Source organism: Xylocopa sonorina, chromosome 8 (assembly GCF_050948175.1).
Source record: "Xylocopa sonorina isolate GNS202 chromosome 8, iyXylSono1_principal, whole genome shotgun sequence".
Taxonomy (NCBI): domain Eukaryota; kingdom Metazoa; phylum Arthropoda; class Insecta; order Hymenoptera; family Apidae; genus Xylocopa; species Xylocopa sonorina.
The window spans coordinates 7,312,451-7,325,986 of NC_135200.1; the positions used below are offsets into that span (position 1 = coordinate 7,312,451).

General features: G+C 35.2%; 3 protein-coding genes across 3 annotated transcripts; 1 reads left to right on the forward strand and 2 right to left on the reverse strand.

The window, feature by feature from the left end:
* Positions 1-713: 713 nt before the first annotated feature.
* On the forward strand, positions 714-7,568 carry L(2)05287 (WD repeat-containing protein l(2)05287). The gene is made up of 15 exons (XM_076899397.1): positions 714-1,069; positions 1,368-1,569; positions 1,659-1,837; positions 1,922-2,041; positions 2,141-2,328; positions 2,431-2,589; positions 2,671-2,864; positions 2,944-3,128; positions 3,226-3,389; positions 3,495-3,681; positions 3,757-3,935; positions 4,007-4,179; positions 4,338-4,523; positions 7,154-7,272; positions 7,354-7,568. Exons 1-15 carry the CDS (start codon positions 939-941, stop codon positions 7,544-7,546), a joined length of 2,559 nt encoding a protein of 852 aa, XP_076755512.1. The 5' UTR covers positions 714-938; the 3' UTR covers positions 7,547-7,568.
* Positions 7,569-7,889: 321 nt separating this feature from the next.
* On the reverse strand, positions 7,890-9,226 carry LOC143426176 (uncharacterized). Its single transcript, XM_076899412.1, has one exon. It carries the CDS (start codon positions 9,184-9,186, stop codon positions 7,909-7,911), a length of 1,278 nt encoding a protein of 425 aa, XP_076755527.1. The 5' UTR covers positions 9,187-9,226; the 3' UTR covers positions 7,890-7,908.
* Positions 9,227-9,693: 467 nt separating this feature from the next.
* Positions 9,694-12,654, reverse strand: Ppk13 (pickpocket 13). Its single transcript, XM_076899013.1, has 8 exons — positions 12,296-12,654; positions 11,969-12,160; positions 11,696-11,777; positions 11,368-11,619; positions 11,067-11,294; positions 10,677-10,861; positions 10,439-10,566; positions 9,694-9,979 (listed from the first exon to the last, which is right to left on the reverse strand). The coding sequence occupies exons 1-8, from the start codon at positions 12,403-12,405 to the stop codon at positions 9,873-9,875; spliced, it is 1,284 nt and encodes a 427-aa protein (XP_076755128.1). The 5' UTR covers positions 12,406-12,654; the 3' UTR covers positions 9,694-9,872.
* Between the last annotated feature and the right edge of the window lie 882 nt (positions 12,655-13,536).

Here is a 13,536-nt window from a genome sequence, read left to right on the forward strand (position 1 = left end):
ACTGTTCTAATAAAGAACTGATGGCGACATCTGTGCTTGTATCGCTCAAACTAGTCGCATGTTATTTTTGACAGTAAAGTAATTTTCTGGTAGACTGGTTGCGCCATTTGTCTAAAGAGTATTCAAAGCGGTCGCGTACTGTTATCGACTGCGAAACAAATTATTTTTTTTATTTATTACACCGTCAACGTATTGACATGCAAGTACTGTACAAATTCCTAAATTCAATACATTATATAAATCGTGAAAAATTGTCTCTCTGTCATTTTCTTATACAATCGGTATTATAGTTCACAAAATACAAATTTCCATGGTAAGTTCACAGTCATAAAAAGTGTACATGTAGGTGTCACTAATGCACTATTTTAAGTAGCGCATTCGGTAGTTAAAGTACTAGCTTTAAATTTGTAAATAAGGTCACAAAATAACATAATTTATATAAATATATTTGTGTAAATCTGGATGCATATAACATAATAACTTAGCAACAATATGATTGTTATTTTCACTCAAGAATATGCCATTAACTTGTTGCATGAAGTTGCATCGAATTAGGTATTTTTGGTTTGGTTTGGTTCATTTGTTTACTGTTGGAGTATAAAAATATTTTATATTTATTACTTTCTTCCCCCTTTTAGTCGCCTCTTACGACAAGCAGAGAATACTGTGGGTGTATCCTGATCCCCATCATACAGTGATTAGGTATTTTTGTTTTATTCAGTTGTGGATGCCTGGCACGTGAAGTTCGTTTGAGTGTTTAGATACAACAGCGACCCATGTGGTCGGTGTTTGGTTTGGTTAGAATAAGTTCAACACGTGTAATTATCAAAATATAATCTTTTCACCTTTCTTTATCTTCGTGCCTCGTTCATATATGGGGTATACAGCAACGTGTGCAATTATTAGAAACATTAGTTACTCGTCAGTTAAATGACAAAATGCAAATGAAATTGAGTGCGCGGCGCCGATCTACAAACATCGAAGTAGTAGACGTAGATGATTTAGTCCTTACAAGAAAAGGTGGAGGTAGTATAATCGATCAGCGGCCAGTCTTTTCTCACGACGGAGAGTAAGTTTTAATCCAATGTACCTGTCTACTCGGATATGAAATTTGTTTTGAAAGTACAGTGGTTTAGTAGAGCTTTGATTATCCGAACTAATGACAAGACAAAAATAAGTATTTTTGAGTAAAAATTTAGAAATTTGTTGAATATATTAATCTACTGATAGTTGTGTTCCTACTGTAATAAATAAAATGTTATATTTATGTAGAGTAGAATTTTACGTAGAACTGTTATTAGCATTGTTACTATGAATGTTAGTATTAGGCAAAATTGATCTAATAATTTTGCGACAATATATTACAGAACATTGTATATAGTATGGAAACATATTATACGAGCATATAGTACTCAAACCGGGGACTTTGTAAGAGAATTAGAACCAGCAGATTACAGAATAGCTGGATTAATTGTACACCCTGAAAATCCCAACGTGATTATAGCATGTACAGAAAACGGAGAGTTAAATTTTTGGAATTGCCAGAGTGGCATTACCACGAAAAAATTAGTATGAATATTAAATGTATTTTCTAACAATTTAACTTTCTTTGAAGCTTTCATGGAATAAATTTATGATTGTTATTGTTTATTTTATAGAAATTGAAGTTTCAAGAGGAGCCAAAAATAAAAACATTTCACATAGTGACTTACAAAACACACGTCGGACATGAGTTGTCTCAAGTGCTTGTCACTTATGTCTCAAAATGCAACACAGAAATTTATATAGTTTTATTTGATATAGATAATGGAGTTTGTACAAAGTCTACTTGTATACCGTAAGCAGAATATTCTTTTTAATGACAAAATAACTGTATGAAATTCACTATTAATTTCTTGCTTATTCATACTCATTTTTACAGAACAAGTTCGCAAGAATATTATGTAGATATTATTGGAAATCATGGAGAGAATTTAATAGCTCTACTTCATGATGTTGACTTGCACATATTTAATCCATCGAGAAATCTTATCGACAAATTGTATGTATATTTTTAGCCAGCAAAAGATTAAAAACAAATTTTGTTTGAGAATTAAAGCTGTAAAATATTTAATCACTATTTCATTTCATACTCGCATAGACATAAAACAGGTAAAACAGGTAGAATGCCAACATGTATTGCTGGACATCCAGAGGAAGAATGTGTTGCCACAGGAGATACAACTGGTCGTGTGGTTGTATGGAGGGGTTTATTCCAGACAAGACCTTATACAGCTGTTTATCATTGGCATACACTACCAGTTACTGAAATAGCGTTCAGTAAATCTGGTATGCACCATACTTTCATATTTCAATTTATGTCAAATATAAGTTTAGAATTAGATGAAAAATGTATGCTAATAATAATTTCGTATGTTATCAAAATTACAGGTGGTCACATGTACACAGGAGGAGGCGAATGTGTACTAGTAAAATGGGTTTTAGCCAATCCGCACCATAAATCTTTCCTTCCTCGATTACCCGCGCCTATTAAACATCTCACTATTGCTCCAGATAATTTATATGTTGCTGTATCTACTTTAGATAACGGTATGGGTATTCTTCAATGTTATAACATAACTGTCATTACCCTGCAAAGCTTATACTAATATTTTCCACTTAAAATTGCAGGTATCGTGGTTGTAAATCCGCAAAGAAAATTAACTTCGGTGATACAAAATTTTACCTGGGGCGTGACCCTATCTTCTAAAGATTTGTTCCCTGCCGGCCTTATCGTTGATCCACGTACAAATTGTCTAGTTTTAAATAGTCGTACTGGACACGTTCAGTTTTATAATACCCATAAGAAAAGTTTATTATATAATGTAAGTAGCAACAAATAATAAAAAATGCCGCGCAACGTTCACGTTACTATATATGTTATTATACTGTGTAACGTTATAGATAAATATTACGGCTCAAAATTTTTTAACACAAGAGCGCAGCATAATTATTGTAAACACAGAAGTTACAAAAATAGCGTTAAATCACGATGGTACATGGATGGCAACCGTTGAAGAACGGAACGATAAAATATCGTGCATAGAAGTAAGGTTAAAGTTTTGGATGTTCGACAGTAAAAAACAATTGTAAATATGAAATAAACATTTATCTTTTATACATAGTTACCAAAGAATATGGTATTAACGTTAAAATATACTATTGTATTAATTGTATTAACGTTAGGTTTGCATTAAACACGTCAATCGAACTTCCTCACGAGGGCGGTGTTAATGCTTTGCATTTCCAACCGAGTATGATATTCGACGAAGAGGGAGCATTGGCAGTTACAACTGGCAGAGATAAAAAATTCAAGTTATGGCACCTAGTAGAACCGTCGTCTACGTACAGTATGTAAACTTTACTAAGTATTTTATTTTTTTAGTCATGTCATGCATTGCATACTGATAATTTCTCTAAATGATGTATATGACGGTCCTTTAAATTTATTGTAGAGAAAACGAAACATTGGCAGTGTCACAGTATAGGGGATTACAGAAATCTACCTGTAACGGATGCTGGCTTTTCGATAGATGGCTCATTAGTTGCTATTGGTTTTGATTCCAGTGTAACAATGTGGACACCTGATACCTGTACATTTAAGTGTAGCCTTACACATAGTCAATATCAATATCCAGTGACGTAAGTTTCACAAAAAACTATAATAATGATTTTGATACAAAAGTAACATCGGCATTATTATCCGCCTTTTGTTAGACGAATTGAATTTGGGAAACAAGATGCTTGCCATCTTGTGGTAGCTGCTTCTTCTCAACATATCGCGGTTTGGAATATCCTATCGCTTACGTTAGTATGGAGCGTACCTTTGAGAGTCGCAACTCTTACAGCCGATCCGAAAACCACATATATGGCTGTTTTTACCACCGATAATTCGTGTAAGCTTATAAGTTCCCTTGAAAAAGTACTATATTGTATTTGTGTATGTTTGTTAATCTAATAATTTCAGTATTTATATTCATGCCACAAAAATCTACACCGATCTACATAAGGAAAGATGTTATCGAGAGTAATAGTTCTATCTTGGGAGCCGCTTTTGTACCAAATTTGCAACAGAAACAGGATTCTTCGTATAGACAATGGCAACGGAAATCGCAGCTTTTCTTCTTGGATTCTAATCAAGTAATATGGAAGCAATTTTCAATTTTTCTATGGTTTACAACAGAAATAAATGTTTATCCCGCTATATATATTATATAGCTGAATTTATGTTGTAAATCATCATATAATAGAACATTCATATATGCAGTGGTATGTATACTTATGCATTTTGTATGTAGGAATTGTTAACGCTGGAACCAGAATCCGAGGTCACCATTTCGCTCGAAATTTTATCCACGAAAGCATCCGTCCCCACGACCGCCTTTGGCAGTTTGATAGCAACTAATACTACCAAAGAAAGGGAATCAACTACATCGTTCATGCACGAACATCTGGGAGTATCGGGAAAAGGAATGGTGGAAGAAGTAAGTGGATTTAAGTAATTTTGTCTTCCATTACGGAAAAAGTAACCGTAAATCGCCAATTTGCCACCCTATTTTTTATTTTTTATAAATTAAGATTTAAGCATCGCAATGGCTATGAGTTCTTATTGTTAACGCATGCATATTTTACGAACTTTCAAAGCTTTTATACATATAAATCCATAGTAAGAGAAGGATTAATAGATAAAAGCTCATTTAAGATGAGGGGGAGAGGGGAGAGAGAGAGAGAGAGAGAGAGAGGTCTCTTTGCAATAGAAAAAATAATTTTATTCTTATTTCTTTAATTTTGTATTTGTCAGTGTCTCCTTCCTAAGCGGTAATTCCGACAACGACGTACAAGATCGAATTTTATGTAGCGCTGACAATGCCACTGCGGGATCTGCCGCATGTTCTCGATCGCCTGCATGTTATGTATCTTAAAAAAAAAAATAATTGGTTATGTTTAATAAAACTTAAAAATAGGTCTATGACGTAAAGAAAAGAAAAATATTAATAAACTGAACTTGATTCCTGTAACAAGAGGAATTCACAATTCAAATTTGTAAAATAATTGTATCAAATATTTTTAATTTCGTTCAGTTAATTTTAACAATGTTTAAACAAGAATGGAACAACTGAACATCAACCGACTGATGACATTTTCTAGACGTTACCAGTTGCCTTAATTAACAGGCTGACTCACATTTGCATTTTTCAAGACTCATCTGTTCCGTCGTTCTTTTCGTCGCTTCTAATTGCTTAATTCACGGCGAGAATCTACGAGTCAAAGACCCAACCGGTAGCCCACGCGTCGCTTTCAGCACGTGGTTCGGTTTCAAGCAAATTTCGCATCGCAAGAAACGTTTTAATGGTATGAGAAAAAATGACGATGCGAGATATATTTAGGTGGTACCCAACTTTACGTACACAATCGCACAATTTTATTGAGAAGATAAGATTCGAAGCAATACTTACTGCTTCTGCATTGCTGGTAGGGTATGCGGATACAGCAACCCCTAAGAAGAAGACAGCTATAAATATGCATGACATAAAACTCCACGCTGTTAACTTCATTTTTGGAATTCTCGACGACGAACGTCTGAAGCTTCTTCTCGCAATTCCTGTCCAGCAGGAAATTCACTTGCGGAACGTAGTCACCAACACGCTTCTTCTGTTCTTCCTTCAATGGAATATTTGAAATCTTCTCAGTCGCAAACGTCCAAGAATAACGTGGAAGAGTAAAACTCACAGAATTCTACTGCCCTAAGCGTTCAAGAAAATTACTTGAAGAGAAAAATTCTAGTAAAATCACGAAATGTTCGTCTGGGATTCGAATCGTGAATTGTGCCTTCAGTTAAGAAATTTACCTGTTTTTTTTTCTTTTAGTTTCAAATGTATTGAGAAACAAACACTGATCACGGGAATGTTTTCAGAGAAGAATGTTGAAGAAAAGTGAATTTGTTGCTTGATGAAGAGCCAGGAAAGATTGTTCTAGTTAAGCGTTCAACGTAAAACTGACTTTGTGAAGTGGCTTCGCCATGATTTAATATAGAAGCCACTTCTCCGCGCTCCCACCCTCTTACGGCGCGCGAGTTGTCCCTCTGACCTAGGGCATTGCCTTTGATGGAAAAGCTTTCGTCAGGAACCACTCGAGGAAATCGTCACGATATTCTCCAATATCTGTACTATCCGCTCTCTCTCTCTCTCTCTCTCTCTCTCTCTCTTTCTTTCTTTCTCTCTCCTCCCTGCGTGTACGATCATTTGAATCAACACGATAATACTAGCTTGTCTAAAAGTTAAATCTTGTCCTATTTTGAGGCCACCTTTAGCGTCTGGAGGTTAAGAAAATTAAGGATCATCACGAGCCTCTGCGATCCTTAAGGCCGCATGATTATCAGTGGTGGCGTTACGAATCTGAACACGTTAGACAACTAAGTTAAAACTAGATTTTGTACTGTTGTCTGAAAATTTATTAACAACATTTTATTCCGATTTTTAATAATAATAGCTAATTATTATTAGTTAGCTTATTAATAATAGCTAATTCCATTAATTCGCTTGGAATTTTTAGTACTCAATTATTTCAGAAGTTGTTTCGCAATGCTCTAAAGGATATTTTAGTAGTAACTAATTAAATGAAACTCGCCGGAACACTTAGAGGTATTCAGATTTTTCTCCGTAATGTCGCTTGTTTTCCCCTCTGGTCAGACTTGCGTCTTTTCTAGCGACTTTCTGGCGAAAACTGGTATCTACCGAGAAGAATATTCGTGTAGGCTGTAAGAAACGCGTCAACCTAGATCTGAAGTAGAAAATTACAGGAATTGCAGAAATTTTTGTTCGGGGGTGTGCCTGCGTCAGCCTTAAGACTAATTAACTAATCGGACCTCACGACTGCGTCATAATGCTGGTTCAAGTAAACGCACGTCAAACACCATACGCATTTCTTCTAACTAGAATTTTTTATCAACGTGTTCATCGTCAACTACGAGTAATTCTTTAATTTGCGACTGACGTTTTATTCCGACTTCCGTTATTCTACCTTCATTTCTCGTTAGTTCTTCTGACATTTAGAAGTATGGAGTATCGAATAAATTTTAGCTTCAATTTATATTAATGTTAATTATTGGTTTCAGCTGCTCAGCGTATCAGCCCACACTTTGCCGCCCATGAAGATGCTCTGCGCATCTTTCATTACGTCTCTGTTGTCCTCGTCTGTATCAAAAACTCAATCAACAGATGATAAAAGCGACAGGTATTTTAACAAATTATTGCTAGTCTTATAAATAGTAAAAGTTCATAATGAGCAAGTAAAGTTATTTTTTCTTCCTTGTAGGGATGACACAGTTCAGAGTGACGATGAGTCAGCCGATGAAAGCGAAGAAGTTTCGCGACCAAGAAAACGCGAGACTTCGCCGGTGGTTGAAAAAGACGATACAGATGAAACGAAAGTGCAAGTTGTCGACCATAATTGGTCTTTTTTGTCAACTATACTTCCGGATCAAGAAGAAATTGAAATTGATAAATAAGCAAATACATAATCATAGTTATTTTTTATCTACTTTACCTTGAGAAATGTATACTCAGTGTAAAAATTTTAATTCTGTTCATTTACATCCATAAGCTCGAAAGCGTGATAGCTTTTAACATAATTGGCAAAACAACTAATTCAGAAACTCTAATGAATTATTTAAACGAACGCCAGACACGAAGAATTATACCCCTAATTTCATATATTATTTATAATATGTCCCTTGACAAATACAATGTTTATGTTCATACATATAAATATTGTACATATACTGTGAACGTCATGTAATAATTAACACAACTTTTTATTGGAAATTGATCTTAATGTGCACACATATGACTAATAAGAGATTTCTTAATGTTATGTTGGCTTTGGTAATTCATCCAACCGAAAACTGAGCTCAATCAACTCTGTGATAACTTCTGTTAAGCGTCTATTATACACTGGATGATTTTTCATAGATTTCAGTACAACTTCATTTCTATCCTTAAATTCAAACTCGTGGTAATAATCAGAATCGTTCAGCATCTCTGCCTCTTTTTCATCCAACAACACACTCTGAAAATATATAGCTGCGGTGACAACAGCGGCCAGTCTCTGTTCTTCTACACCCTGTACTAGTTCCGACCAAGGTGGCACTTCCACAGTAACTGATTTCGACGAATTCAATGTTTCGCATAACACGCTATAATAATGTTTCAGCATTGCCTCTTCCGAGGTTACCCGAAAATCACGATCGGCGCATAGATACAGAAGCTGTATCACATCGTGCGCCAAAGGAGTATACCTCAACAATTGAAAGTCTACCAACAAACATCTCGGAGGTACGCTATTATCGAACATTATATTATTCGCCCATAAATCACCGTGACTAACGACGTTCCTCTTCGTAGACGACATCTCTATAGCTTGGAATATTTCTTCGCACGCTTTCGGTACTAACCTAGCATCCAGGCCAAGGTGTTCAGCAACAGCAACTATGGCGTTCACGCTTACATCGAACCACATCCTAGTCTTTCCAGCGTGAGAGAAGGCGTTCTCTACGAAGGCGTGTGGATACATCTTCTTTAATGTCTTCCCAAGACGCGCCTCCGCCAACAAAGAGCTCGCGTGTAATCTAGCGATGGTCGTTAAAGCGGATACCATTAATTCCTTATTGAAAAGCTTATCCCTAATCGAGAAGCCTTTAATAGACAAATCCTCGAATACCAAAAGATGCTCCTTGATCAAGTAACAGGTTGCTGTCCATGGTTCGTATTTGTACTCGTGGTACAATTGCGGGACTATATCGTGATAGAATAATCTTTCTTTCAGAAAGACACACTTGTCCAGCACATATTCCGCTTGGGATGGCACGTTATACGGCACAATTTTAACGAAGAATGATAGTATGTCTTTGCCGCTCGCCGTTTTAATTTCCACGCTGAGCCTCTGATGAGATCCGAGGAATCCAAGCTTCGCATCGGAGTAGGATTTTTGGTAGAACTTTTGCACAATCGCATTCCCACCTGTCGCGCGTTTCACTAAAGCTTGCACCTCTTGAAGGGTTAATAGATTCTGGGCATTCGCATTACGATATGGTTGTCCGCCGATTAATAATTCTGGCGCTACTCGAGCTTCGAGCTCTGACTTCGACATGCTTGAGGAAGTATATGGACATCATAGCACTTGCTCCTCTTTATATAAGGATGAATTAAGGTGTTTGTGCACAAGGTACTTTGCTTTCGGATCGTATCTATGATGTATTTACGATGCACTGCCTGTCTTCTCTCGTATGTATATTTATCATCAAATAATGTCGAGATAAAACTGCAACGGGACCCACATGATTTGTATCACAGTATGATTGAACAGATAGAGAATTTCTAATACTGCTCAATGTTTAAGTTGTCATCACACATCTATTTTTGTACTTCTTTGTTTTATGTTACAAATTGTCGTATTCTAGACCGCGAGAAATTTATAAAATAGACTTTACACAGCGGAAAGTATTTGAAAGTAGTTTACACTTTTTATCCTTTTATTAAAAATTTATTGAAAATCTTAATTGTAAAGGATCCTCTTCAAACAAATCATAAATTAATAGAAGACGCACGAGCAATGCAGGTGTGGAAACAATGAGAAGATATCAAAAATTCGCACATGTCTTGTATTTAATTATAGTCAAAGGCAAAACGATGGCACAAATTTATTGAACGGCCTGTTAGTACGGTACACATGTAAAGCTTCTGCAACAGGTAAATTTAACGCTGAAAAATACAACTATAACTGATACCATAAATTAATCTTGGTCTACGTGCTTAATCCTATAATCCATGATGATTTCAGTCTTCCATTATTTTGTCTCGGCGAACGAATAACCAGTAAGGTATTTCAAAGATACTTAAAATACTAGCCCCTATGAAGAGTCCAATCGCGCTTCCAACGGATACTGAAAGTAAATGAGTAAGCAAATTAAGGGAACGTTCAAGAACACATAAAGACATCTGAAATGTTATAAAAGCTCTCTATAAACAAAATTCTATTTTTGCTTATATTTGCTACAAGAAAAAGAAATTACTTAATAAAAAAGATTTTTTTTAACAATCTACATAATTTGATCGATTATTATAATGTTTAATAGAATTATAAATTTAACGTTATTGACCTTTTTTACGATTCACAAACTTATAGGCTCATGGCTCTTATCTTAGCAGGTGTCTTTATACGTTCTCCAATTTTTTTCAGGAGTGACAAAACGTAACTCAAGTTGATAGTGATCATGCTATTGATAATGAGAAAAATGTATGCAAATATTTAACTTCAAACAAAATAGTCTTCTGCTGTCGGCAATGTCTCACTGAAATGAACTACGATCGACTAATTATGATTCTTTATTTTTCCGATTTACCTATGATATCTAACCGATCAGTAACCACGTATCGGCGATATCTCATCACTGGATGTGAAAGCAGCGTAAAGTGGACACGTGCGTACGTATCATCCGGAGCATCATATTCGTAAGGTTCCAATGAATTTCTACAATCCAAAGTATGGTATTATGCATGAAAATATTATATCCAACTAAATCTACAAATAAGACACTAAAAATTGTAATAGCGCAAGCGTAATTTTTTCAAGTATCATACACGCTCAGCTTTGTCCCGTCGCAATTTGTCAGACACAGTTCGTCTTTGATCGAATGCATCGTGATATTCATCTTATTGGCGATTATGCACTGCGTCTCGGTAGCATTGCATACTCTTGCTCCTCGCGGCACGAAGTAATAGAAGTGCACGCAACCGCAAAACTGTATCATCCGTTCTATAACCAGCTGGCAACGAGAAACATAACGTTTAATTTCCACATCAATTTATCAGTATCGTTAGAGGGATATAAATAATAGTTCCTTATGCAGCGATATCAAGTGAAGAATTATGCAAAGTAGTATTCATGGCAAAAGCAAACGGTGGTGATTAAAAATGTAGAATAATGCTGTTATATTTAGGATCACTTCCTTTTTGATTATACTTCTGTACCTCTAGAAAACAAGATTGGCTGCTATAGGCGTCAAACAGATTGTTCTCTCGTACTTCGTCAAAAAAGCGGCATTTCCTGTACGCGATCGGGATCATTCTCACGTTAGCGTCATTAAATGTATCCACCATTGTAAAATCGACTCGAGTCGTTCTACCGCGTTTTATGCGTATGTCGCTTTGCTCTAGATTTTCAAACATGGGTAGCTGCAGATTGTTAAAGACGTGCACCTGAAATCATATCATGTTACTTAAATCGTATTGGCTACATAACTGACTAGTTAAACCTCGTTTAAATACGAACTGTGAATTCTGTAAAAAGGTATCTTCTCATCGCTCCGTCTGCACGAATATCGATGATAAGGTCACCGTACATCACAGTACGATTAACGAAATAATGCACAATCGATTTTCCATCCTTCTTCAAATGGACCGTGTTCATCGCGATGCAATAACCGACGCCTGTTTTCCGTAATTCTTGGAATTCGGTGCAACAGTTGAATTCTACGTTGTTCCATGTACATCTTCCTAAAATTTCTGGACAAGGAATACGCATCTGTAATTAGTAAAGGTACACTTGAAATATGTACGATACGCCAGCAAGTTTCGTCTACGTAATTCAATTCCCTCACCACGTCGTAAGCAAGCTGAAGATCTTTTGGGGATGTTCGTAAAAATTTTGGACTGGAATAGTTCGTAAACAATCCTGGGTTTCTTGAAAAAAAAATCAGATTTGATATTTCAAGTATTTACAATTATACAGAAAGATACGTTTTAAATTATGAACGATGATAAAACTACAATCTGTAATAATTTAATTCTAACTGTAGCATACGATCATGCAAAGCAGCAATAACGATCAATGTCTGTTTTTACGTTTTTACATATGTTTTAAATGGACGTACCCTTTGAAATACTTTTTAATGTTAGTATTGGAAGAAATGCAAAATGCAACAGCAGGAAATGGTGTCTGCCAGTCGGTATAAAACGTCTCGGCAATTAAAGCAACCGGGTAACTCGTAAAATTCTTTAGCACCATCACAATCATTCTTGCACAACCGACCCAAGATAATATACAAAAAATTAACCAGAACAACCTGTAAGTTATGTGTAAGTATATAAAACATCTTACAAATAATAAGCAGTAAAACAATTTCATTTTTTCTTGCATTATTGTCATTATTGTTATTTTTATGAATAATGATAACTTCCAAATATATATACGCGTTTACCTTTCTGTACATGAAAGCTGATCGTCCACCAGATATTTAACACCGTGTATACTACAATTTCTTAAATATTGTTTAATAATTTTCCACCACCAAATCAACGTCCTCTTCATTGCTCTACTAGAATTCTAGACTACCTGATAAAACTGTCTAAACTATTTCTTCACTCGCGTGTACGATTTAGAAATGAGTCGATTTCGCTCGGTGTATGCTACTTTATACATTATACAAGCTTCGATTTAATCTTTCATCGTTTGCATAAAGTTCATGATTATTTTATTACACGGATTGAGTTTTTCATATACATTACTTCAGCAGACACGCAGGATATTGGGTTTCGTTTTCACATTGTTCAGTTTTCATCGAAATGAGTACATATCTTTTACACAATCGAATAGCAAAGATACATGGAACATTTCAAAAGATTCGCTAAAATATTTATATTTATATCTCGTTAATTTCAGTTTCGAATTGAATTCTTTTTCATATGTTTTTCGCGCGTTGATCAAGCATGATCAACGCTTCTCCTTCATTCTCTTTGCTTCTGTCTCTCTCTCTCTTTCTCTCATCTTAATTACAGAATTTAATTAACTTAATTACTGCTGATTGAATAAAGAAATTCCTTAATTTTCATTGAATATTCAGATAAATTATATCTCCCATTTTAGAGGTAAGAGAGAGAAAGACATATAAGAAGTGAAGTGAACTAGTTGTGGAGGTCCATGACTACTATAATTTCTTCTAATTAACTTTCACGTTGATTGCTTTTATATAACAATTTTTATTTAACAAATAACAAGTCTTTAACAAATTAGATAAATTGAAGTAGAAGCTTAGAAAGGTCGGGCATTAGTTCCATTACTTTCTGCAGAGATGGCGCTAGTAGTTCTTGAGTAGTTCACTTCGCTGTCGATAACGATGTGCGACCAGTTTGAGCATTTTTCACAGAGATGGCGCCACGGGTTCAAGAGTAGGGTCGGTAGCAACTGTCTCACTCTTTCTTATAGCTTTCTTATATATCTTTCTCTCTCTTACCTCTAAAGCGGGAAATGTATAAGAAATTGCAATGAAACTAGTGAGATATAGAAGGAAATACAATAAAATTACTAAAATATACAATGAATTATAATAAAACTACTGAGATATACAAGAGCTTACAATAGAACTATTGAAATATACAAGAAATTACAATAAAACTATTGAAATATATAAGAATTTACAGTGGAACTACTGAAACGGACAAG